Raw genomic sequence first — 26,004 nt, 5'->3', positions numbered from 1 at the left:
AGCAAAATGTAGGCGTTTGACTGATGGAGGAAGGATCTGGAGGGGAAAAGTATTACTCAAGAATATTTCACCTAAAAAGGACTTTGTGACAAGGTTTGCTTGTGACAGTCCTTGTATGATATTGGGTGATATTTTTTGTGACTTTTATTTTGACATGTCTCTGGCTGGTTTTATGAGGGCTATTCGGGGAGCACCGGAGGGAGAGTGGCCAGAGAGGCAAAGCTCTGTCTGGCTCTCGGTGCGAGGGCTGTGCTTTTTCAGAGTGTGGAGCTGCGTGTTATGCAGCATGCAGTGTTGTGGCTAGGGACAGAAACTGGGTCAGAAAAATTAGCCCCCGAAGCTGGTTTCTCCCACCCTCCAGACCTGTGTCTTTGAGCAACCATCTAATGTTCTCTCTAAGCCTCATTTTTTTTTTTTCATTTGTGAAATGGGATTGAGTAGTAATCCCTCCCTTGTAAAGTTTTTGTGATAATTAAATTAGATAAATTGGGTAGTCCACGAGAAGCAGTCAGTGGCTGTTCCATGATAAGGGGCTAAGAGCTCTCATTACAGCTTTCCCTAGTTTATTATTATTTGGCGAGCTGGTTCCTAATTTGAGTTCACCGCAGCTTATCTGTATCATGTCTTGTCTCCTCTTTGGGTGGCAGTTCTTACCTGGGATCTTGGGTGGTGAATATCTGTTGGGCGGTCTGGATTGACTGGATGATTGGAGGTCTGGTCTGTGCTCGCCTGCAGGGTCAGCTTAGCCTAGCCGTGACATGGAAAGGCTCTGTCTCCTCTAGACTGGGGTTCCGTTCATGGCATTAGTGGAATTGTTATTTCATCCTGTCTCAAGGGCTTTCTGGAATAAGGGCAATGGAGCCTTTGACACTGCCCAGAATTGTCACTGGTTCTTTGAAGCAAAGGGAAATCGGTTGCAGAGAGAGGGACTCTGCAGCCTTTGTTGTGGATGCAGCAGTACAGTTACTCTTTGTTTGGGATGTGCTGGGAGTGCTGTTCTCAGAGCAAGGCCACATGATGCCTGGAGGCGGGGCGGCAGCATGCCCTCCTTCCTCCTGCTCTTTGCCTCAGAGTCTTTGTGTGCAGAAATGGGGTTGCTGTTAGCCCTACTTCATAGGGCTAATATGGGATGATGCGAGGAAATGCATCAAGTGTTCTTTGGAGTTTCTGGTTTTTCCCAGGGCAGAATGAAGTTTTAGCTCTACCATGATGATGATAGTGCTGGTGATAGCGGTGGTGCTGATGATGTTGGTGATGTTATTGTTGATGATGGTGGTTGGTAGTATTGCTGTTGGCGGTGATGGTGGTGGTGGTAATATTGCTGGTGGTGATTGTGTTGGTAGTATTGATGTTGGTGGGGGTGGTGAAGTGGTAGTATTGTTGGTTATAGTAGTACTGGTGATGGTGATGGTAGTATTGTTGGTAGTGTTTTAGCATTGGTGAGAGTGGTGGTAGTATTCTTGGTAGTATTGTTGGTAGTGTTAGTATTGTTGGTGATGGTAGTGGTAGTATTATTGGTAGTAGTACTGTTGGTGATATGGTGGCAGTATTGTTGGTGATAGTGGTGATGGTGGTAGTATTGCTGATAGTATTGGTAGTGGTGGTGGTAGTATTGGTGATGGTGGTAGTATTGTTGGTAGTATTAGTGATAGTAGTGGTGGTGGTGGTAGTATTGTTGGTGATGGTGGTAGTATTATTGGTAATAGTGCTGTTGGTGATGGTGGTGATAGTATTGTTGGTGATAGTGGTGATGGTGGTTAGTATTGCTGATAGTATTGGTAGTGGTGGTGGTAGTATTGGTGATGGTGGTAGTATTGTTGGTAGTATTAGTGATAGTGGTGGTGGTGGTAGTGTTGTTGGTGATGGTGGTGGTAGTATTATTGGTAGTAGTATTGTTGGTGATAGTGGTGGTGATAGTGGTGATGGTGATAGTATTGTTGATAGTATTGGTAGTGGTGGTGTTAGTATTGTTGATAGTATTGGTAGTGTTGGTAGTAGTGGTAGTAGTAGTATTGGTAGTATTGTTGGTGATAGTGGTGATGGTGGTAGTGTTGTTTTTGTTGGTAGTATTGCTGTTGGTAGTATTGTTGGTGATGTGTTGGTGGTGATTGTGGTGGTGGTAGTATTGTTGGTAGTGTTTTTGGTAGTGTTGGTGGTAGTATTGTTATTTGTAGTATTGGTGACAATGGTAGTAGTGGTAGTATTGTTGTTGGTATTAATAGTATTGAGGCAGGAGAATAGGGCCTGGAGGCAGGAAGCCTAAGGACTTCCTAGAACTAAATCAAATGGAAACACGCTGTGACAGGAAGTAGCCTCTTCATTTACATTGGGTGTATACTGAGTAAATGACTTTGTAACTTTACTTCAGCCTCTTCTTTTTTTTTTTTTGAGATGAAGTTTCACTGTTGTCATCCAGGCTGGAGTGCAGTGGCACAATCTCAGCTCACTGCAACCTCCGCCTCCTGGGTTCAAGCGATTCTCCTGCCTCAGCCTCCTGAGTAGCTGGGACTACAGGTGTGTACCACCAGGCTCAGCTAATTATTGTTTTCTTAGTAGAAATGGGATTTCACCATGTTGGCCAGGATGATCTCAATCTCTTGACCTTGTGATTCGCCCGCCCTGGCCTACCAGAGTGGTGGGATTACAGGCATGAGCCACCATGCCTGGCCAGACTCTTCATTTATATAGGGTGTACACCAAGTAACCCATGGTGGTGGTAGTATTGTTGGTCATATGGTAGTATTGTTATTGTTGGTAGTATTGTAGGTGATGGTGGTGGTAGAAGTATTATTATTGTTCATAGTATCGTAGGTGATAGTGGTAGTGGTGGTAGTATTGTTATTGTTGGTACTATTGTAGGTGATGGTGGTGGTAGAAGTATTATTATTCATAGTATCATAGGTGATAGTGGTAGTGGTGGTAGTATTGTTATTGTTGGTACTATTGTAGGTGATGGTGGTGGTAGTATTTTTATTGTTCATAGTATTGTAGGTGATGGTGGTGGTGGTAGTATTGTTGTTGGTAGTATTGTTGGTAATGGGTGGTGGTAATATTGTTATTGTTGGTGATGTGGTAGTATTGTTAGTGTTGGTGATGTGGTATTATTGTTAGTAGTGTTGGTGATGTTATTGGTAGTATTGGTGATGTTGGTGGTGGTAGTATTGGTGGTATTGTTGGTGATGTGGTAGTATTATTGTTATTGCTGGTAGTATTGTTGGTGATGGTGGTGGTAATATTGTTATTGTTGGTAGTATTGTTGGTAATGTGGTAGTATTGTTAGTGTTGGTGATGTTATTGGTAGTATTGTTATTGTTGGTAGTGTTGGTGATGTTGTTATTCTTGGTAGTATCATTGGTGATGGTGGTGGTGGTAGTATTGGTGGTAGTATTGTTGGTGATGTGGTAGTATTATTGTTGGTAACATTGTTGGTGATGTGGTGGTGATAGTATTGTTATTATTGGTAGTATTGTTGGTGATGGTAGTGATCATATTTTTTTGTTGGTAGTATTAGTAGTGATGGTGGTGGTGGTAGTATTGTTGGTAGTATATTTGGTAGTGGTGGTGGTGGTAGTATTGTTGGTGATGGTGCTGGTGGTAGTATTGGTGATGGTGGTGGTGGTAGTATTTTGGTGATGGTGGTGGTGAAGTATTGGTGGTGGTGGTGGTGGAAGCATTGTCGGTAGTAATTTTGGTAGTGTTGCTGGAGGTAGTATTGTTATAGGCGGTGATGGCAGTGGAGATGGTAGTGGTGGTAGTATTGTTGGTAGTATTTTTTTTTTTTTTTTTTTTTTTTGAGGCGGAGTCTTGCTCTGTCGCCCGGACTGGAGTGCAGTGGCCAGATTTCAGCTCACTGCAAGCTCCGCCTCCCAGGTTTACGCCATTCTCCTGCCTCAGCCTCCCGAGTAGCTGAGACTACAGGCGCCCGCCACCTCGCCCGGCTAGTTTTTGTATTTTTAGTAGAGACGGGGTTTCACCGTGTTAGCCAGGGTGGTCTCGATCTCCTGACCTCGTGATCCGCCCGTCTCGGCCTCCCAAAGTGCTGGGATTACAGGCTTGAGCCACCGCGCCCGGCTTAGTAGTGTTGGTAGTGGTGGTATTGGTGATGGTGGTGGTGGTAGTGTTATGGGTGATGGCAGTGGAGGTGGTAGTGGTGGTAGTATTGTTGGTAGCATTTTTGGTAGTGGTGGTGGTGGTAGTATTGTCAGTGATGGTGGTGGTGGTAGTATTGTCATCCGTGGTGATGGCGGTGGAGGTGGTGATGGCAGCGGAAGTGGTAGTAGTAGTAATATTATTGGTAGCAGTTTTGGTAGTGTTGGTGGTGGTAGTATTGGTGATGGTGGTGGTGGTAGTATTGTTAATTGGTGGTGATGGCAGTGGAGGTGCTGGTGTTAGTACATTGTCATCAGTGGAGCTCCCATTTTTCAGCTGAATGCCTTTGTGTCATAGACTTCCTGGGAATGAGTGTGGGTAGAATATCCCTCATTTGTGGTTGAGATTTTTCCCAGGAGCTGTGTTGGTGGGGGAAGCCTTGCTCTACGTGTATTAGAGTTCGAGGGCATTGTGGGTGCTCAGTGGTCAGCTTTGATGTCACCTGAAACATGTTACAGGTGAGTCAGGTGGAGCTTTGGGGAACTGCAGGGAGATGAGTGTTTTCTGATGTCAGATCCGATGGAGCTTTAACAGCTAAAAATGAAACAAACAGAAAATGTGGAGAGATGTTCCGTAGTTTGCTCGGTACATTTTTAAAACTTTCGAGTGGTCCTGTGTGTTGGGTGTCATGGTGGACACACTGTCATGGGCGCTTTCTGGGCAAAGTCTCCCCTGCCTGCCCTTTATCCTTGTCTGTTTTCGTTCTGCTCAGCAGCACCTCCGTAAGCAAGCAAACAGGGTTTTATAGCCTCTTGCTAAGTATTTCTCATCTCTTGCTAAGTATTTCTACTGTGGTGCAAAAGCAATCTTATTATGTGTTGCTGTATTTTTATAGTCAATTGAAATGACTATTAAAATAGAACATTGCTCATCAGGCTCAGAGCAGCGCTGCTGGAGAGGCCTGCCCCTGCAGATGAGGCAGCTGAGTCCTGGAAAGAGAGGCCTTCTTGGGAATCACAGCCGACGCCAGGGCCCTGAGGCCTGCGCTGCTCTGTAGGCCCCACCACAACCTCAGAATGGCCCTGGGCTCTGCTGTCACATCTTGAAAAGTTTTTTCTATTTTCTTTATTGTGGCAAGATAATACATAACCTAGCATTTCCCATTTGAACCGTTTTTAGGTATACAGTTCAGTGGCATTAAACACATTCACGTTGTTGGGCAACCATCAGCACCAGCCATTGCCAGAACTCTTTTCTTCTTCCTGAAGACAGACTCTGTTCCTATGAAACACTAACTCCCATTCCCTCCTCCTCCCAGCCCCTGGCAGCCGCTGTGCTGTTTTCTGTCTTTATGCATGTGGCTGCTCTAAGAACTTCATGTAAGTAGAATCACACAGCTTCTGTCCTTTTGTGACTGGCTTATTTCACTCAGCGTAATGTCCTCAAGGTTCATCCACATTGTAGCATGTGTCAGCATTTCCTTTTTTAGGTGTGGGTAATATTTCATTATATGTACGTACCACATTTTATCCATTCATCTGTTGTAGACGTTTGGGTTGTTTTTGCCTTTTGGCTATTGTGAACAATGCTGCTGTGAACCTTGGTGTACAAGTTTCTGTTCAAGTCCCTGCTTTCAGTTATGTTGGTATTGCCTGATCATATAGTAGTTGTATATTTAACTTCTGAGGAACTGCCAAATGCTTTTTCCGTGGCTGCACCATTTTACATTGCCGTGACCAGTACACAATGGTTTCTGCTGCTTCAGGTCCTTACCAACATTTGTTATTGATTTAAATAATAGCCATCCTAATCATCTCCAAATGTATCATAATTTTTGTTTTATGTTTCTTTTTTTTTTGAGATGCAATCTTGCTCTGTTGCCCAGGCTGGAGTCAGTGGCGTATTCTCGGCTCACTGGTTCAAGTGATTCTCGTGCCTCAGCCTTCCAAATAGCTGGGATTACAGGCATGTGCCATCATGCTTGTCTAATTTTTGTCCTTTGTGTAGAGAAGGAGTTTCATTATGTTGGCCAGGCTGGTCTCGAACTCCTGGCCTCAAATGATCCGCTCACCTTGGCCTCCCAAAGTGCTGGGATTACAGGCGTGAGCCACCCTGCCAGGCCCAAATTTATCATAATTTTCGAACAAAGGCCTTTTCATTTTCATTTTGCCTTGGGCCCTGAACATTTTGTAGCCAGTCCTGCTGGGAACTGATGCAGCCTGGGTGTTCTGTGGAGCCCCGCCCATGTTCAGGGGTACAAGGGTTTGGCCAGGTGTCAGTTTAAGCTGCTGGGGAAGACTGGCTGGCGCTGTCTGGGGTTAAAGGTGGTTCCCAGAAGGCCCAGATCTGGGGCAGAGTAGCTGTTTGTACAGTGAGTTGGCAGGCAGGAGGGGATGGCTGTCTTGGCTTCCGCTGTTTTATTTAGTGCCTTACCTAGAATCTGTATTCCTGCCGAGTGGCCACATTGCACAGGGGTTGTGAGCAGATCAGTGGCTCACTCTGTGCGGGGCAGCTCACCCACACACATTTTGGGTGCTATCTAGGGAAGGAAAATTTATCAAGCAGTTAACTAAGAAAAGATTTGTTTGTGTCCTCTGGGAACTGACACTGCACACTAGCAGGCTCAGATAGTGGTGTTGAGGGTAGCCTTTGGGTGAGACCTGTCCATATGCCTGTTAAAACAGATGACAAAGGCAGGCAGCCCAGGTCTCGTCAAGTTGGGAGCCTTGGCTCCCTCCTCCAAGGCTGTGCTGGGATGAACTCTCCGCCACTGCTCAGTTTCCGTCTGCAAGTATGGAAATGCCCGCTTCTCTGCAGCCGGTGCATCTGGGCCAGGCCCAGGCTGCCACTGTGCAGTTGTTGATCGCAGTTGTAGCCCGGGAACAAGAGGGCCATGTCTGGGCCGCCTGTGCCTCGGAAGAGCTCAGCAGCAGTCAGCATCCAAGGTGTGCAAACACATCTGAGCAGGCTTCTCCCTCCAGAGCTCTGCCCTGTCGGGACTTCTGGAAACCTGGGATTTCCCCAGCAGAAGGTCCTGCGTGTCCTGACCTCTAGGATCTGAGGGTGACTTTGTACCTTCTTGTGCTAAGGCCTACAGCCTACCAGCACCTACGCTCTGCCTAGTTAGAAGTGACTGTACCAGGTCCTGGTGCAGCTGAGTGAGTGGGAGGAGAGGGGCTCAGGAGGGTAGCGCAGGAACAGGAGCAGGGCCCGGTTGAGCTGCTCAGTAGGAAGATGGCAAGACCCTGCAGATCCTTGCTCCCCGCCCATGTGCCTTGCTGGGAGAGAAAAGCAGCTCCTCAGCTCGCACTCAGGCCGTCCGAAAATCTAAGCGACTGTTTATTGTGCACATGTAGGGTGAACCCCAGCTGGATGGGCCTTCATACGCAGAAGCTGATACACACTCACCAGGGCCCCCTTTGCTGTCATGCCCCCGTTCCATGCAGGGAGAAACTGAGCTTCCCAGAGCTCATGTTGCCTGTCAGGGCACAGAGCAGCGGTTTGGGGCCGAGTCCGTGTCTCGATTCCAGAGGTTGAGTGCTTGGCTCAGAGGGAGGGGCCAGGCTGGTCTGCAGAGGTCCAGGGATTCTGTCCTGAGCAGTGGGGGGCCACCAGCCTTGAAAATGGGACTCTATGGTGAGGCAGTGGAAGTGAGGCCCCCTCGGAGAGGGGTCGGGGGTGTTGAGGGGCGCCTCTTCAGGCTGGACCCTCGCGGGCGCCTGTCTTGCTCTTCTCTCATCTGCATGGTGGGCAAGAGCCCAGACTGGGCATTCTCCCTAGGGTGCTAAAGGAGGCTCAGGCCAGAGCCCACAGGGAGGAGACAAAGTGCTTTGTCACCATTGGAGGGAACGTGGGCTCTCCCTGGGCACAGGCTGTACCCAACGGGGGGACGCAGGGAAGGGGTCTCTGCAAGGGAGTCCTCTCCAGCAGCCTGTGCTGAGGTTCCATCAGTAACACCCGACAGGCACTAGGCTTTATTGTTTTTCTCACAGAGGGCTTGATTGGTTTTTAATCTTCGATTTTACTTTTTTATCAAAGCTGAATAATGTAACAACAACAGAGGAGGAATTTCAAGCAGCTACAAAGAAACTAAATGTTTTTTTGGCGAATCCCTGGCGTGACTGCCTTTCCCTGCCTTCTCCCTCCTAGTTGCAATATGGACAGAAGTGTCACTCTTCAGGCTTGGGGACGGCACTGGGCTGCTGGCTCACCTGAAGATGCCTTTGGCATGTGCAACTTCTCCAAAAGTGCAGATGCCTCCTATCAAAGCTGAAATTCCATGGGCCAAAAACACATTCACAAAAAAGTTCATGCTGGAATGTTCATTCCAGCCTTATTTATTTATTTGTCTTCATTTTTATTTTTTTAGAACCAGAGTCTTACTCTGTCACCAAGGCTTGACTGCAGTGGCACGGTCATAGCTCACTGCAGCCTTCAACTCCTGGGCTCAAGTGATCCTGCCTCAGCCTCCCGAGTAGCTGGGACTGCAGGTGCCCACCATCATGCCTAACTAATATTTTTTTGTAGATATGGGGTCTTCCTGTATTGCTCAGGCTGGTTTTGATCTCGTGGGCTCAAGCAATTCTCCCACCTCAGCTTTACAAAGTGCTGGATTTACAGGTGTGAGCCACTGTGCCTGGCTGCAGCCTTATTTATAATAACTCAAACCTGGAAACAAGTAACTCAAATGTCCGTCAACAGGAGAATGGATAAACACATTGTGATGTGTTGATATCAAATGTCCGTCTACAGGAGAATGGATAAACACATTGTGATGTGTTGATATGATGGAATACTATTCAACAATAGAAAATAACAAACTGCCGATACAGCACCATTCATGTGGCTCAACATGTTGAGCTAAAGAAGCCAGACATAAAGGAGTACGTAGAATTCCATTTATTTGAAGTGTAAGCATTGACAATTTATTACTTATCTATGGTAATAAAAATTAGAAAATGGTGTTTTGGGAGAAAAGTCTCCTAGAGAGGGGCCTGAGGGTACTTTTTGGATCTCTTCCTATCTTGGGTGTACATGGCATATAGAATTATTCAAAAGTCACTGAGCTGATCACCTAAGGCTGTGTGTTTTGTTATACCACTAACATACATGTGAATTATGTATGTAGATGAATGTGAGCATATTTATGTGTGTATGTATGCCTATTTGTTACATGGCTCACGGTGTTGAACTTTTTTCTGTAGTTGGAGATATTAGATATCACGGTCCACAGTCTTTGTGTAATACCCAGGAATGTTGCTTCTTTGGCTCCATACTCACAGGGTTTGTTGGGGCTTCAGAAGCCAGCCATGCAGAGGGTAGGTTGACAGGGAAGTCACAGCTCATGGGGACCAGAGCAGGGAGTCTGTTGTGGCATTTTGGCACAGTGAGTATTCCCACATGTGTGTAGAAGGTGATTGAGAGATGACGATGTCTGGATGTACAGGTCCGGAGGCTGGGTATTCTGGAGCCATTGGGGCGGTCAGGGCTCTGTTAGATAAAGCAGGTAGGTTTTCTCTAGAAGGCTGAGTCCTTTGGGCACCTGGGTATTAGTGTGCTAGAATATGTGCCACAGGGCTGTAGTGACGTCTTCCTGATTTCAGTGGGTTGGGGACCTTTGAGGCATCTTCTTCATTCTGGGGTGGGCGCTGCTTAGTTCTTGCTGTTTCACTCCACTCAGATGTGTTCAGGCGAGGGTCACTGCTGAGGGTTCCTGTGTCAAAAAGAGTCGAACTCTGTGAAATATTTGAAGAGTTTTATTCTGAGCCAAATACGAGTGACCATGGCTCTCAGGAGGTCCTGAGAACGTGTGTCCAAGGTGGTCGGGGTGCAGCTTGATTTTATATGTTTTAGAGAGGCATGAGACATCCATCAGATACATTAAGAAATACATTGGTTTGGTCCAGAAAGGCGGAACACCTCAAAGCAGGGCTTCCATGCTGTAGGTGAATTGAAACATTTTCTGGTGGACAATTGGTTGAGTTTTTCTGAAGAACGGAGATAGATAGAAAGGGAAAGTTCAAGTTACGATAAATATCGTGGAGACCAAAGTTCTTTTGAAGTCTTACAGTGGGTGCCCTTAGAGACACTAGATGACAAATGTTTCCTATTCAGATCTTAGTTAATCTTTTTAGGATTGGGAGGGTCTGGAAGAAAAAGATCTAGCTATGTTAATAGAGATTCTTTACAGGTACAGATTTTCCCCCATAAAACAGCTTTGCAGGGCCATTTCAAAATGTGGCAGAGAAACATGTTTTGGGGTGAAATATTTTGATTTTCTTCTTTGTCTCGTTATGCCAGAGTCAGGTTGGAAAGTAAATCACGATATATAGGGTTAAATAAAACCCATCTGATGAGAATTTATGGTTTGTAGGGCATGACTTCCCAGACCCCTTAGATAAGAATTTGGATTAGATTAAAAAAAAAAAAATCAGAGTTTAGCCCACACATGGAAAGGGAGACCCTCTGACGTGCCAGGCTGCACCTTCCCCAGGTGGGCCCTGGATCAGAGCCAGCATGACCTCCTCAGTCTTTGCTGCTGCTCCGAGCTCCTTGAGGGTGTGCACAGCTGCCCTGGGGAGGATCGTTAGCACAGTTTTTCAAGTGAAATAGAGTGTGCTTTGTTTCTGGATGTGGGGGTTGGATCTTCAGGACATGCCTACCTGGTTAGACTGTTGGAAGTTGTCTTTGCTGGTCAAGATCCTGGTCTGCTCTTTAGTTTCTTTCTTTTTTTTTTTTTTTTTGAGTCGGAGTTTTGCTCGTGTTGCCCAGGCTGGAGTACAATGGCGTGATCTCAGCTCACTGCAGTCCCCGCCTCCTGGGTTTCTCCTGCCTCAGCTTCTGGAGTAGCTGGGATTACAGGCATGCACCACCATGCCCAGCTAATTTTGTATTTGTAGTAGAGATGGTCAGGCTAGTCTCGAACTCCTGACCTCAGGTGATCTGCCTGCCTGAGGATTACAGGCATGAGCCACCACATTTATTTGTTTGAAATAAATGCAAGCAAAGCCGCAGTGGTTTCCAGTGGGTTTAACATTCAGGTAATAGTTTTACTGCCTTGACTTCCTCTGTTGATTTGTTAAGTGATTCACTCAGTGAGCATTTGTAGCACTCCAGGTGCCAGGCACTGTTAGGCATGGATGCCGAGATGGAGAAGATGCAGGTTTGAGGTGCAGAGGTCAAGGGGTCGCCAGCCCTGTGGTGTTGTAGGGGGGGCAGGAGATTAGAGGAGGGGTCCTCAGTGGTGGCTGCACTTGAGAAACCTTGATTGAGTACCTGCTATGTGACAGGCACGGGCAGCAGTGAGCAGTCGCCTGGCGGTATATTGTTGGGTGTGCAAGGGTGCTGTTGACCGTACACATGAGGCTTCTGACTCTTCTGGGGGAGTGGCAGGAAAGGATTTCATCCTGAGGTGATGGGGACCTGGAGAGCCAAGCCAGGGAGAGGTAGGGCTGTGGACCAAGGCCTGAGCGGGAGGGTGCATGGGGACTCTGTGGTTTGCTTTGGCAGGAACTCATCTGTTTATATTTGCATGATGACAAAGCCTCCTCCAGGATGATTGGATGATTGCAGGCTTTATTTATGAATTATAAATGGACCCATCCTCAAATGTATACCTATGTGTACACACACACATATACACACATGTATACACATATATACACACATATATACACACGTATATGCATGTATATGTATATATATGTACTATAGGTAGAGTCTTTGCCATTAGAAAACAAATGAGCACTCTGAAGCGTTCCCCCTGGCCTTCCCTTTCCCTGTTGGTCACCGTTGATACAAGATTTAATGATGTGACACACAGGTGAGAAAGGAGAAGGGAAGGGGTGGCTTCGTATTCTGCAGAACAAATGATTTGAGACTTTTCTCCGAAGCGCAGGAAGGGGAGTTCGGGTCCACGGCAGAGTCACTTTCTCAGTTAGTATCACAAATAGTTGGCTGTAAGCCCAAGTTTTCAAGCCTCTCCTTTTTTCTGCTAGGTCCTTCTAGGTGGAGACCAGTCTGCTCTGCCCTGCAGGGTCCCCAGGCCTGTGCCTGTTTTCACAGAACGCTTTAGGTAGAACCCGTTTGACTGGTGAGGGGAAGTGCAAGTCCAGGCCAGGTTTGTAGCAGAGAAAGTAAGATAGTCCTCACTCAACTCAGTCATCGGCGAGGTCTTGGCTGCCTGCTGGTCCCCATGGGGAAGCTCCCTGGGACCAGCCCCTGATCCTGGAGTCTGCTGGGCTCTCATTCCAAATGGTCTTGGTGCCACTCTGCAGTGAGCCTCTGCGGACTGGCCAGTGATGGGCTTTGCCTGGTGAGGTCACCAGCAAGTCCCTGTCTCCCACTAGCTGATATTTTTCCAAGTTGCAATAAACTTGAAGAAGGATGATTAAAGAGATTAAATCTTGTCCCCTATCTTGCCTCTTCGCTGCTGAGCAAAATTCAATGCAAAAATAGCTAATTTTCAGGTCAGCTAAGTCTTTTCTTATTTGTGGGTAGATTTGCAAAGACTGTCAATAAGGAGGCCAGTGTTTTTCTATCTTAGAACTGACTTTATGGGAGATAAAAATGTAGAAAAGTAGAACCTTACTGTTTGCCTTGGAATAGCAATAAAGCCAGCACTTACCCCCAACTCAGAATTATGCTTCCTAAGAAGCCTGAGTGTTTGGGCACCATGGCCTTTTGGGCTAGACAGAAATCAGATAGTTGGTCCGGGTGTGGTGGCTCAAGCCTGTAATCCCAGCGCTTTGGGAGGCCAAGGTGGGCGGATCACATAAGGTCAGGAGTTTGAGACCAGCCTGGCCAAGGTGGCAAAACCCCGTTTCTACTAAAAGTACAAAAATTAGCTGGGTGTGGTGGTGCATGCCTGTAATCCCAGCTACTCAGGAGGCTTAGGAGAATCGCTTGAACCTGGGAGGTGGAGGGTGCAGTGAGCTGAGATCGTGCCACTGCACTGCAACCTGTGCGACCAGAGCGAGACTGTCTCAAAAAAAAAAAAAAAAAAAAAAAAAAAAAAAAAAAAAAGAAATAAGATAGTTGCTGCTAGTTGTGGATAAGGCATACAGAGATATTTTATTCTGAAGAAAGATATTAAAATGTCTTTTATTGTGTCTATCAGTTCAATTAGAATGTGAGGAAAGGCTCTTTTGTATATTTCTTTTCAATTCTTATCTTCACCATCCCTCCCACCTGTTTCCAACTAAAAGCCAAAAAGAAATATTGAATAACAAATGATGGTTCCTTGTCTCACCAGGCCCAGCTAGCTCTCTGTTTCCTTAATTATGTAGATGACTCCTTGATTCTATTATCCAAACAGTGCATGAAATACTGCCTCAGGGGATTTTATTGGCAGAGGCACAATCTTTCTGTTCCTAAGAAAGATATGAACCCAATAGAGTAACTTGGTGACTTTGAAAGTGGTGTCCTTTTTAGAAATGTGGGGTGGGGCCAGGCACGGTGGCTCATGCCTGTAATCCCAGCACTTTGGGAGGCTGAGGCGGGTGGATCACTTGAGGTCAGGAGTTCGAGACCAGCCTGGCCAACATAGAGAAACCCTGTCTATGCACATGTACCCTAGAACTTAAAGTATAATAAAAAAAAAAAAAAACAAAAACAAACAAACAAAAAAAACCGAGAAACCCTGTCTACTAAAAATACAACTGTGTCTTCCCCAGTGAAACTCAGCATCCATTAAACACTCACTCACTCCTCCTTCATCCTCCCAGCCCCTGGCAACCACCTTTCTTACTTTCATTTCTTACTTATCTCTGAGTTTGACAACTCGAGGAAGAGGAACGTCATGTAAGTGGAATCGTACTGTATTTGTTTGTGACTGGCTTATTTCATGCAGCATAATATCTTCAGTGTCTTCAAGGTTCACCTGTGTTGTAATGTGTCAACATGTCCTTTCTTTTAAGGCTGAATGATACTCCACTGTGTGTATATGTAACATTTTTGTTGAGTAATTTACCCGTTGATGGATACTTGGGTTGGTTCTACTTTTTGGCTGTTGTGAATAATGCTGCTGTGAACATGGATGTACAAATGTCTATTCCAGACCCTGCTTTTGGTTCTCTTGGGTAGGTATCCAGAAGTGGAATTGCTGGATCTCATGGTCATTTGCTGCTTTCTACAGCAGCTGTACCATTTTGGATGCCCACCAGTAACTTGCAGAGTTCCAGTTTCTTCATGTCCTCACCAAGGTTGTTATCTTCTGTTTTGGTTTTTGCTTTTTTAATTTTATTGAGACAGAGTCTCACCCTGTCACTCAGACTGGAGTGCAGTGGTGTGCTCTTGGCTCACTGCAACCTCCGCCTCCCAGGTTCAGGCGATTCCCCTGCCTCGGTCTCCCAAGTAGCTGGGACTACCTACAGGCACGCGCCACCATGCCCGACTCATTGTTTTTTTTTTTTTTTTTTGAGATGGAGTTTTGCTCTTGTTGCCCAGGCTGGAATGTAGTGGCACAATCTTGGCTCACTGCAACCTCCGCCTCCCCAGTTCAAACAATTCTCGTGCTTCAGCCTCCCAAGTAGCTGGAACTCCAAGCACGTGCTGCCACGCCCGACGAATTTAGCAGTTTTAGTAGAGATGGGGTTTCTGTGTTTGTCAGGCAGATCTCTAAACTCCTGACCTCAGGTGATCCATCCACCTTAGCCTCCCAAAGTGCTGGGATTATAGGTGTGAGCCATCGCGCCTGACCAATTTTTGCCTTTTTTTTAGTAGAATTGGGATTTCACTGTGTTGGCCAGGCTGGTCTCCAACTCCTGACCTCAAGTGATCCGCCTGCCTCAGCCTCCCAAAGTGCTGGGATTACAGGCATGAGCCACTGTGCCCAGCCCCCAGGAATTCTTTATATGTTCTGGATACCATTCCCTTATCAGATATGGGATTTGTAAATACTTTCTCCCCTTCTGTGGGTTACCTTTTCTCTCCCTTAATAATATTCTTTAATGCACAAGAGTTTTTAATCTTGATGAAGTCCAACTTAGCTATCTTTTCTTTTGTTGCCTGTACTTTTGATATAATATCCGGTAAATCATTGCCAAATCCAGTGTCATGAAGTTGTTCCTCTGTGTTTTCTTCTAAGAATTTTATAGTTTTAGCTGTTATGTTTAGGTCTTTGATCCATTTTGAGTTAATTTTTGTGAATGATATCATAGTCCAACTTTATTATTATTTTTTTTTTTGGCAAGTGGATATCCAGTTTTCCCAGCACCATTTGTGGAAAAGACTGTCCTCTCCCCATTGAATAGTCTTGGCATCCTTGTTGAAATCATTTGACTTTCTATGTGAGGGTTTACTTTTGGGTTCTCTGTTCTATCCCATTTGTCTGTATATTTGTCTTTATGACAGTACCACACTGTTTTGATTACTGTAGCTTTGTAGTAGGTATTGAAATCAGGCCTCCAATTTTGTTTTTGTTTTTCAAGATTGTTTTGGCTAATCTGGGACCTTTGAGATGGGTTTTTCTATATCTGTGGAAAATGTCGTTGGGATTTTGATAGGAATTGCATTGAATCTGTATATCGTTTTGGATCAGCATTGACATCTTAACAATGCTAAGTCTTCTACTCCATGAACACAAATATTTTTCAATTTGTTCATGTCTTTTATTTCTCTCAGCAACATTTTGTTTTAGTGTACAAGTCTGTACCTCCTTAAGATTATTCCCAAGCATGTTATTGCTTTTATTCTCCCCCCCCGCTCCCTCCCTCCGTCCCTTCCTTCCTTCCTTCCTTCCTTCCTTCCTCCCTGCCTCCCTCCCTCCCTTCCGTCCTTCGCCTGCTGTGTGCCAAGTGTTTTTAGATGATTGTGAAAAATAAGATGCAGATTTTTGTCCTTGAGTGGCTCACAGTCAAGTGGAAGAGACACGGGTGATTAAATGGTGGCAGTGTGATACAGTAAGTGCTTGGATTCAGGCTTATCTCTCTGGGAGGCTCTAATCCAGCCTAAGGCTTTTGTCTCCAAACAAAAGCAGTGGAAGGATTTTACTTCAGGTGGTAGAAGCTTGGTGATGGCCTGGCTGCCAGTTTGATTTTGAAGATAGAGTTGAGGAAACCCAGTCTCCAGCTCCACGTGGGTGCCATCTAAAGCTGCCTGATGAATTTATCCTTTTATTCGTGGCTACTGGGATCACATTCTTGCTAGGAGTACCGTGGGTAATGTTGGGTACTGAGCTGTTTGCAGCAATATAGTTGACTTGTTCTTCATCTTCACCAAGTTGCTGTAGATGGCTGGTCTCTGCCCCAGGGTCAAGTTCAAAGGGTGTATATAATGTTCTGATTCTCTCTACATGGTGTTTCCTGAATGGCTCGGTGAAAGGTTGTTCCTTGGAGACCTGGCTTAGGCTGATTTCCTCTCTGGGGCTACATCTGGCTTATCTCCTCTCTCCAAGCCCAGCTCAGTGTAGACCAGCGCAGGGGCCTATGGAGGCTTAGGAAATGCAAGGTACCTCCATGGACCAGGCAAATGTGTAGGCTGTGTGAAGTTCGAGACCAGGCGGATGGCCCTAGGGTGAAACCCTGTTGGAGCACAGACAGGGAGGGCCCTGGCCTCGGGCCATGTGAAGACATGGCCTGTATTTTCCCCAGCCCTGAGAAGATACATACCATTGAAAAGCTTTTACAACTGAAGGCAAGAGAAAGGAAATGAGAACACAGATAGAGCAATTAATTTTCACAAATTGACTTTAAAAGAATTAATTAACGTTTACGTTGCTACTTGAAGTCTTGAAATCATGTTTCAGTGGTGTGTGAGCGAGGGAGAGACTGAGCTGAGTCGATTTCGAGGAGTAATGTATGGCCTTTGATGCTTTGGGGAAGCTTTGGACCTGAGCACTGATGGCGGGTGGGCTATCTCCTTAGATCAAAAACACCCAAAGCACAGCTGGCAAAGCTGTTATTGTGTTTCTCTTTCTTATTGATTAAGTCTCAGCCGCTGGATCTTTTTGCAGAGGGCAAGAGCATTTTGAAGACGAACAAATGCTACAGCTTTTGCTTTCGCTCTGAGACTGCATGAGGAAGAATACTTTGGGATCTGGTTAAATTCAGTGTATTTTTATTGAGTGCCTGCAAGATACGATTTTAGCTACTGTGGGAAATCCAATGATTAATAAATATTTGCCTCCCTCAAGGAGTTTGTGTCTGATGGGAGAGACAGACATATAGATGAGCAACTCCACGAGGTTGTGGGGTGCCACACAGCGTACATATAGGGAGTTCAGAAGCAAGCCGTTCATTTAGTTCTGCGTGTAACTTCTTGGTAGGGGGAGAAATCATTCTGTTAGGGCCTGGAAAAGGCTGTGGAATTAAAGGCAGGCCTTGTAGATGAGTGGGGTAGTCAGAGGCGGAGGAAGGAAGGATTTTCAGCTGCAGAGGAGCGTGTGGCAGGCCTGGCAGGGCAGGTGGAGCCGAGGGGCTGAGATCAGATGGAAAGGTGGGTTGGGTGCTGGAGAAATGAACCATCATTCAGAATGCCGGGTGAAATGGTCGAGGCTTTGGAGTGAGAGTTCAGGAAGGTAACTGGTGGTGGAGAGAAGGGAAGACTGTACATCTCATTGAGGAGTGATGAAGTCTTGGGCCAGGCAGTGTGGAGTGGTGAGATAGCCTGGGAGGGAAGCCCGAGGATCCCAGGGCTGCCATCAGCTCACTGTGCACCTTGAACCAGTCACAATGCCCCTGTAGACCTCTGTTTTCATCTGTGAAGTGGGTTGATGGACTGTAGTGTTTTTTCTCAAGTGAGAGTAGTCAAGTTGGTTTTTTTGCTTTTCCCTGAATGGGTGTTACAGTTCATTAAATGCTTTTTCTGCATCAGTTGAGATGATATAATAATTGTATGTATTTATGGGGTACACATTGATGTGATACATATGAAGTATGGTGATCAGATTAGGGTAATTAGCATGTCTCTCATCTCAAATATTTATCATTTCAGTATCTTGCTTCTAGCCATTTGAAACTGTATGGTATATTATGGTTAACTATAGTCATCCTAAGGAACTATAGAACACTAGAACTTATTTCTCCTACCTAGCTGTCATTTTGTATCTTTTAGCAAATTTCTCCCTATCCCCACTTCCCCCTACCCTTCTTAGGCTCTAGTATCCTCTGTTCTCCTTTTTACTTCTATAAGCTCAATTTTTTTTCGCTTCCACCTATGAGTGAGAACCTGTGGTGTTTAACTTTCTGTTCCTGTTGTATTTCACTTAATGTCCTCCAATTCCATCCGTGTTGTTGGGAATGACAGGATACTATGTTTTTTTAAATGGCTGAATTGTATTCCATTATGTGAAGATACCACATTGTTTTGTATCCATTCATTTGTTGTTGGACACCTACGTTGATTTTCTGTATTCATCCGTGTTGGACACCTAGGTTGATTGCGTATCTCAGGTATTATGAATAGTGCTGCAAGAAACTTGGGGTTGCAGATGTCTCTCTGATACACTGATTTCCTTTCCTTCGGATAAACGCCCAGTGGTGGGATTGCTGGATCATATGGTGGTTTTATTTGTAGTTTTTTAAGGAACCTCCATATTGTTGTCTATAATGGCATTCCCACCAAGTGTCTAACAGTTCCCTTATTTCATTGTGGTTTGCTTTGCATTTTACTGGGCAGCTTGTTTATAGACAATCAGGAGACTGAACAGAGGTGATGGCAGTACCTTTTTAGGTCTCTGATAAGGCTCAGCTGAATGATGCACAGTGCAGGCTGTTAATTTTTTATTTTAGGGAAAAGATCCACTCACTATGGGCTGTTGCAGACTCTCCTAGAAAAAGAAAAAACAAAAAAACCAAAACATCATCCAAACAAAGAACTTGGTGCTTGGTTTATGTCTGTCTCGTTTCCCACTTCACATCTTACACATGTTCAGCTTCTACACTGGAGTCTGCTGTCCAGGGTTGAGAAATGCATGTGGACTTGAAGATGCTCATCTGCAGCCAGGCCATTATAAAAGGAAGATGGACTCGACCAGGGAGAATGTAGTAGGCATTCAGGCCACCACCCAGAGGGTGCCACCCTTGCCAGGATGTGAATGGGACGCCGTGACCGTGTTCTCTGTGGAGTTGTTCCCAGATCCTAACAGATCAGGAAATTGAAGAAGCAAAACTGAGCGATCAGCAAAAAGGCCGCCGTCTTCGTAGGACATCGTATGTCAGGTGAAGACATCTTAAATCAGATGCCATTTGTCATCCTCATCCTTCTTAAAGGAGACAAGAAGTCCTTGCTCTCACCCCCTAAGAAGGGGCAACTATGAAAGGCCAAATAATCAGAATAAAGGATAGCCTCTCACATTACGTACTTTTGGATTCATTTAAAAAAATTCCCTACATGGTTCTTGTTTTTCTCATATCACTCAAGAATTGGGAACCACAGCCCTGGACTTGTCTGGGTTTAGGTGCCTGCAGTGGAGACCCTTGTTCCAGCTGCCTTAAGGAGTGAATCAGTGAACCACAAAGTACCACTTTCAGATTGCTTTTCAGACACCTCCTTGTGCTAATTTCCTATTGCTGCTGTGATGAATTGCCACAAACTCAGGGGCTAAAACACGAGATTCAGTGTCCTAAAGTGCAGGTGTCAGTGGCCCATGCTCCCTCGGGGCTGTGGGGGAGCCTGCACTTCCTCACCCCTTCCAGCTTCCAGAGGCCACTGTGTTCCTTGGCTTGTTTTGCCTCTTTCTTGCATCTCTTCAACCTCCTCTCCTTGTCTCTGACTCTGACCCTCGCGTCTTCCTCTTATAAGGACCTTTGTGATTACACTGGGCCCACTTGGATGATCCAGGATTAACCCTCATCTCAAGATCCTAATTTTTTTTTTTTTTTTTTTTTGAGACAGAGTCTCGCTCTGTTGCCCAGGCTGGAGTGCAGTGCACTGCAACTTCCGCCTCCCGGGTTCAAGTGATTCTCCTGCCTCAGCCTCTTGAGTAGCTGGGATTACAGGTGCCCACTACCTCTCCTGGCTATCTTTTTTGTATTTTTAGTAGAGACAGGGTTTCGCCTTGATGGCCAGGCTGCTCTTAAACTCCTGGCCTCAAGTGATCTGCTTGCCTCAGCCTCCCAAAAGTAATCCTCCCAAAGTGTTGAGATTCCAGGCGTGAGCCACCATACCCAGCCAAGATCCTGAATTTAATCACCCTCGCAGTGCCCCTGTGGCCGTGGAAGGTGACGAACAGACCCTGGGAGCCTTTTGGAGTCATCTTTGGAGGGCTGTTACTCTATCTGCACCCTTCTGCCATTCTCTCCTACTCCCTTGTCAGATACCCTTGCAAAGTTGTCTTTTAATTTGTCTTCATGTATGGGATTATTTAATCATTAATCCTAAAATGAACAAAGGGCTAGGGGCTGGGCATCTGGGGTTGTGATCTTGACTGGGTTGCATGATTTGGGGCCATGTGTGTAACCCCTGAGGCTCTTCTTTTTCTTACCTACAAAATCATGGGTTGTCTGGCTCACTTCATAGTTAAATTAGAAGTTTCCATATCCATGTATGAGATTTTCATCACTGCTTTCCACTGTCTGCTTTTGGGATTGGGGAGTAGGGTATTTAGAGGTGAAACAAGAAGGAAGGAATCATGTGTATGTGCTTTACAAATTCACATGTGCCTGAATGTATTTACCCTTGATGCGCTCATTTTATTTCATTTTTATGATTTTTGACATGTTTATTTTTTCCCACATCTAGAACAGAATAGGCGTGCTGGCAGGGATGCTGTTAAGAACTGTGATAAATGCGTTTATGGTTCCTGAAGGTTTAAGAATATGGTCATGCTGAGCTGGGCAAGTCCAGCCTCTGCCCTGGGCTTCCTTCACCTGATGCAGTTATTTCGTGTTAAAGATTCACTGTAAAATACCAAATAAACTTAATAACTACTAATAACCATCTTTGTCAGTTGAGGACACTTAAATTTTATGAATTTTGGGGAAAATATAGGAAAATACCTGAGGAAATAGAATTTTCAATATCATAGGTATGGCTTTTGATATTATAGAATTTTTGTGCACATGTGGCAATGTGCTTGCTTTGGCTTTCTAAAAAGAATTCAGGTAATGGTAGACGTCTTGATAGCAGTAAAAAAATACAACCCAAAGAAAGGCCTTCACCGTTACCTGAATGTTCACCATGGACCCCATTGTGCCAAATCCAGCACGGGCATCGTTTTCTCTAAGACACAAAATGCACACACAGTTCTATGAGGTCAGTATCCTGTCCTTATTCTGGCCATTGAAAACCCGAAGATAGAGCAGGTTGTTTGCCAGGGGGCAGGCACCCAGGTGCTTGGGGAGAGGTGCTGCCCTACCCACTTTAGCTGTCTGTAGAGACCATGAACACGAACACCAGGAGGCTGCGTGCACCTGAAATTCTGGACTTACAGCCCGAGGTGCAGCTCAGGCAGCTCGGGTTTATGGAGGCCATTCCTTGTACAGCTAAACACTGTCCTGTTCTTGGAGGTGTGGGCAGGAAACATTGAAAGGGGGGTGGCTCTGCTCACTGGTGACTTTTCTTCAGTTGGGGACGTCTTAACACACACATCTGAAATAAGACTGGCTCATACAGAACAAGAGACGGGAAGCTCTGTGTGGTGCCAGGACTGTTTGGAAGAGTGGAGTTGAAAGATCAAACACGGACTTGGGTCTGGCTTTTGTGATGAGGTGCACCCAGTGGGAAGGCCCAGCTGGCGAGGGAGAAGTTGGTACCCAAAGATGTGGGTTAAACTGGCTTCTTTCCTTCAGTAGAAGCAAGGGCCAGAAGGGAGTGTGTGGTGGGAAGGTATGGTGGCCTGTGCTTACCAGAGGAGTTTGCACATGACATGGTTTAATTTTAGAGAATTTTAGAGGTCTGCTACAATGAAGGTGCCTTTTGTGCATAGCCTCGCCTGGCTGGGCTGTGGAGGATGGATGGATGAGAACTTTGATCGGGGATTTTGAAGATGAGTTTTATATTGAATGCTGTATCCTTTTAGGTAGAGGCTGTTGGGTGGGAGGAACATTGATATATATATATATTTAAATTGAGGGTGGGCTATTCGAATACTTTTTGGGCCTTAAAACTCTTTGTAGCATCCTTTTTACACCGGTGACTGTTGCCTTTATTCTATAATGCATGAGCAAAAGTGTGGTTTGAATTTAGTGGTATGACTTTTTAGGGGCTTATGTAGGAGCAATATGATCCTTTTGCAAAATAGGAACAGCTTTATGTCAGGATAAACATGAGATTTCAGACATTTCTTGCTTATCATTGTCATTTTTAAGGATTTCTTCTAACATAGGGCATATTTTTGTCTACTGTGATTGTAATGTCATCTATTGGTTTAATATCAACATTGCAATGTGATAATTTTTTGTTAATTTGATTTCCAAAGAATATTCAGTCCATGTGCAATTGATTCATAGTTAGGAAAATAAAAAGAATCTAGTAATGGAAATAAAAGATAGTATTGAAGTGTCAATCAGAATGCTGTTCACAATGTCTTCTTATGTCAGTTACGGTCATCTGGCGTCGTGGGTAGTTATGAATTTCTCCTCCTTAAACTATTGGCCCTTTATATTTGTCTGAAAGAAAAGGCCACTTCTGTGGGTATCAGAGAGGATGATCCAGGCAGCGACTGAACGTATTTCAGTATTAAAAACAACAACATTAAAACAAACCAACACGACTCAGCATGGTCACTTCTGTCTTTACTATTACTAATATATTTCCCCTTTTTCATCACAGCTTTTTATAACTATGATGCCAGAGGAGCGGATGAACTTTCTTTACAGATCGGAGACACTGTGCACATCTTAGAAACATATGAAGGTGCGTATGCCTCTTGGTATCTTTTCTCTTACATGTTTGGGTAGATGGCACACCTTCTCAGTGCCTGCTGGGCAAAGCATTCCTCTGTTACAGACACACAGACAGTCATGCTCCCTTCTCAGGCTCACTTTTCTTGCAAGTGGATACTGTTTCACGTAAAGGTAGTAGTGAGGCTGTCTGTTGTTTAATACTTTATTAAGGTGAACTTAAAACTGAAATTCCCATTTTTAAACTCATTGGCTCCTTATTCTGCAAGCATGTGTAAATCTTTTTTTTTTTTTCTTTTCTTTTGAGACAGAGTCTTGCTGGAGTACACTCACCCAGGCTGGAGTGTAGTGGTGTAATCTCAGCTCACTGTAACCTCTGCCTCCCAGGTACAAGTGACTCTTGTGCCTTAGCCTCCCGAGTAGCTGGGACTACAGGTGCCTGCCACCATGCCTGGCTAATTTTTTTGTGTTTTTAGTAGATACTGCATTTCACCATGTTATTCAGGCTGGTCTTGAACTCCTGACCGCAAATGATCTGCCTGCCTCAGCCTCCCAAAGTACTGGGATTACAGGTGTGGTCCACTCTGCCTGGCCAAGTGTGTGTAAATCTTGATTGTTAATAGTTGACCACTTTATAAAAAATAGGTTTAAGATATTTTAGTTTACTTCATTGTTTTGTTTTTGAGACAGGGTCTTGCTCTGTCACTCAGGTTGGAGTGCAGTGGCACAATCACAGCTCACTGCAGGCAGCCTCTACCTCTTGGACTCAAGCAGTCGTCCCACCTCAGCCCCCCAAGTAGCTGGGACTGCAGGTGCATGCTACCACACTCCGCTGATTTTTATATTTTTTGTAGAGACAGGGTTTCTCCATGTTTCCCAGGCTGCTCCTGAACTCCTGAGCTCAAGTGATTTGCCTGCCTCGGCCTCTCAGAGTGTGGAATTACAGGCGTGAGCCACTGCGCCCGGCCTGCTTCATTGTTTTGACGTGTTTGGTGTGAACTGAGACTTTTTCTTTTAATGTCCTCACTTAGATTTATTAGCAGTATGTCTCAGAGGAGCCACAGTTTTCATATCTCTTATTTCCTTTCCTTTTTTTTTAAACCTGTAATACCCATTTTCTTGGGATGAACAGAGATTTATCACAGTTATATGGGATGCCATCCAATGAAGCAATTTTTTTTTTTTCTTTGAGACGGAGTTTTGCTTTTGTTTCCCAGGCTGGAGTGCAGTGGCATGATCTTGGTTCACCACAACCTCTGCCTCCTGGGTTCAAGCGATTCTCCTGCCTCAGCCTCCCAAGTAGCTGGGATTATAGGCGTGCGCCACTGCACCCACCTAATTTTGTATTTTCAGTAGTGACGGGGTTTCTCCATGTTGGTCAGGCTGGTCTCCAACTCCCAGCCTCAGGTGATTTGCCTGCCTCGGCCTCCCAAAGTGCTGGGATTACAGGTGTGAGCCACTGCGCCCGGCCTGAAGCAATTGTTATAATTATCCAATAAATAAACTGTTGGTGACAGTGGTTTTCCAATGTCCTTGACTTTTCAGACAGTTTGTTTTTGTATTTTGTGTTTTGCAAATAATTTGAGCAGGCCATATTTCATTTTACGCTGTGGTTATTGTTGCACAGAAGGGAAGAAATGATGGGCTTGATTTTTTAAAGACTGTTTAGATCTGGAGGTTTTGGTAAGATTGTGTTTTCTTATTGTTGTCGGCTTAATTTCCTGCTTGAAAGGGTGGTTCCCATATAGCGTATGAATAAAAAGGATAATTTCAGTAGCAAAATTGCTTTTTCACAAAGGGTTTTAGCAAAACCCTTCCACACGGGAGGTGGGGGTGAGAGGGCAAATCCAAGACATCCCGTAGTAATCACCAAATTGAGCTTCCAACTTGAAATCCACTTCATGAGGAATGACGTAGTGCCAAGCTTCCCTGCTCCAGGCAAACTGTGACCAGCTCCTGGTAGACTCCTCTGAGAAACACAGACCTATTAACAGACCCATGTTCATAGCCCTTATTTCCCCATCTGATGCATGCTGTACCTTCCCTAAAAAAGTCCTATTTGAAAAAAAAAATCGACTTCAGTGGCCTCTGCCTGGAAGCCAGTGCAGCTCTGCGAAACCAGTCCCAGTCCTTAAGCGGATGAGTAGTTGTGATGGGGTCTTCCGCTTGCTTTCCGTGTTTACAGCTGACAGCTGTGTTCCCTCATCTCCTCTCAGTACATGCTGCGTGTGCCTGAGAGGAGACAGAGAGAAATTAAGTAGAGGTTAAGGATCAAACCACTCATCTCAGACACTTTTCTGATCTGAAGGGAAATGCTCTTGTATGTTTTTTTTTTACTTTTGCTGCTGGTCAGTTGAAGTTGAAATCCTGGTTAATAAACACTGGGCAATGATGTCATTCCTGAATAGTTAATGATTTCCTGTGGCCCCTGGGCACGTGGGGACTGCATTCTTGTTCTTTGCTTCTTAAGAGGAATGTGTGTGTGGTGGTGGTGTTCTTTTTTTTTTTTTTTTTTTTTTGAGATGGAGGCTTGCTCTGTCACCCAGGCTGGAGTACGGTGGTGCAGTTTCAGCTCACTGCAACCTCTGCCTCTTGGGTTCAAGGGATTCTCCTGCCTCAGCCTCCTGAGTAGCTGGGACTACAGGTGCTCCCCACCACGCCCGGCTGAGGAATGTGTTCTTTAAACAGTGAATCCTCAGGTATGTCTGTGGTCCTTGTAATACATGTAACTTCAAGAATATCTGATTGCAGGCATTTGACTTTTTGACCGACATCATGATAAGAGATCTACAGTGAACATTAATTTTCTGGGCCAGTCAGTCTTTCTAGATTCTGATGAAAATATTTCAGTCTTTGTAAAGACTCTTTAGCATAAAATGAATTTCCGTTCTTGTCAACTAACTTTTTGGTTTTAATCTGAATCTAATCAGAGAAATGCATTTGGAGAAATATTAATAGTTTTGACTTTGGGAAGCATGATGACTTTTTGTCATTAAATAAAAAGAGAATAATGTACTTCCATTTGTTTTCCAATGTCTTCCTCTTGTTTTGTCTAAATTTCATGACTTGTATTAGAGTCTGGCATTTTCTTTTTCTTTCCTTGGCTCTCCTTTTCCTCTAAGACAATTTTTTG

The 26,004-nt window shown here is 45.0% G+C and overlaps 1 protein-coding gene across 2 annotated transcripts in view; it reads left to right on the top strand.

Moving 5' to 3' along the window:
• DOCK1 (dedicator of cytokinesis 1) overlaps positions 1–26,004 on the top strand; it is a 553,659-nt gene that overhangs the window by 41,850 nt on the left and 485,805 nt on the right. For both annotated transcript variants that reach the window (XM_023224362.2, XM_023224359.2), the window contains exon 2: positions 22,801–22,884. In XM_023224362.2, coding sequence (XP_023080130.2) covers positions 22,801–22,884 — 84 coding nt within the window. The remainder of the gene's footprint in view (positions 1–22,800; positions 22,885–26,004) is intronic.

The sequence above is a fragment of the Piliocolobus tephrosceles genome, chromosome 9 (assembly GCF_002776525.5).
Source record: "Piliocolobus tephrosceles isolate RC106 chromosome 9, ASM277652v3, whole genome shotgun sequence".
Taxonomy (NCBI): Eukaryota; Metazoa; Chordata; class Mammalia; order Primates; family Cercopithecidae; genus Piliocolobus; species Piliocolobus tephrosceles.
Note: the sequence above shows the minus strand (reverse complement) of the source record. Positions and strands in the feature narration are given on the sequence as shown.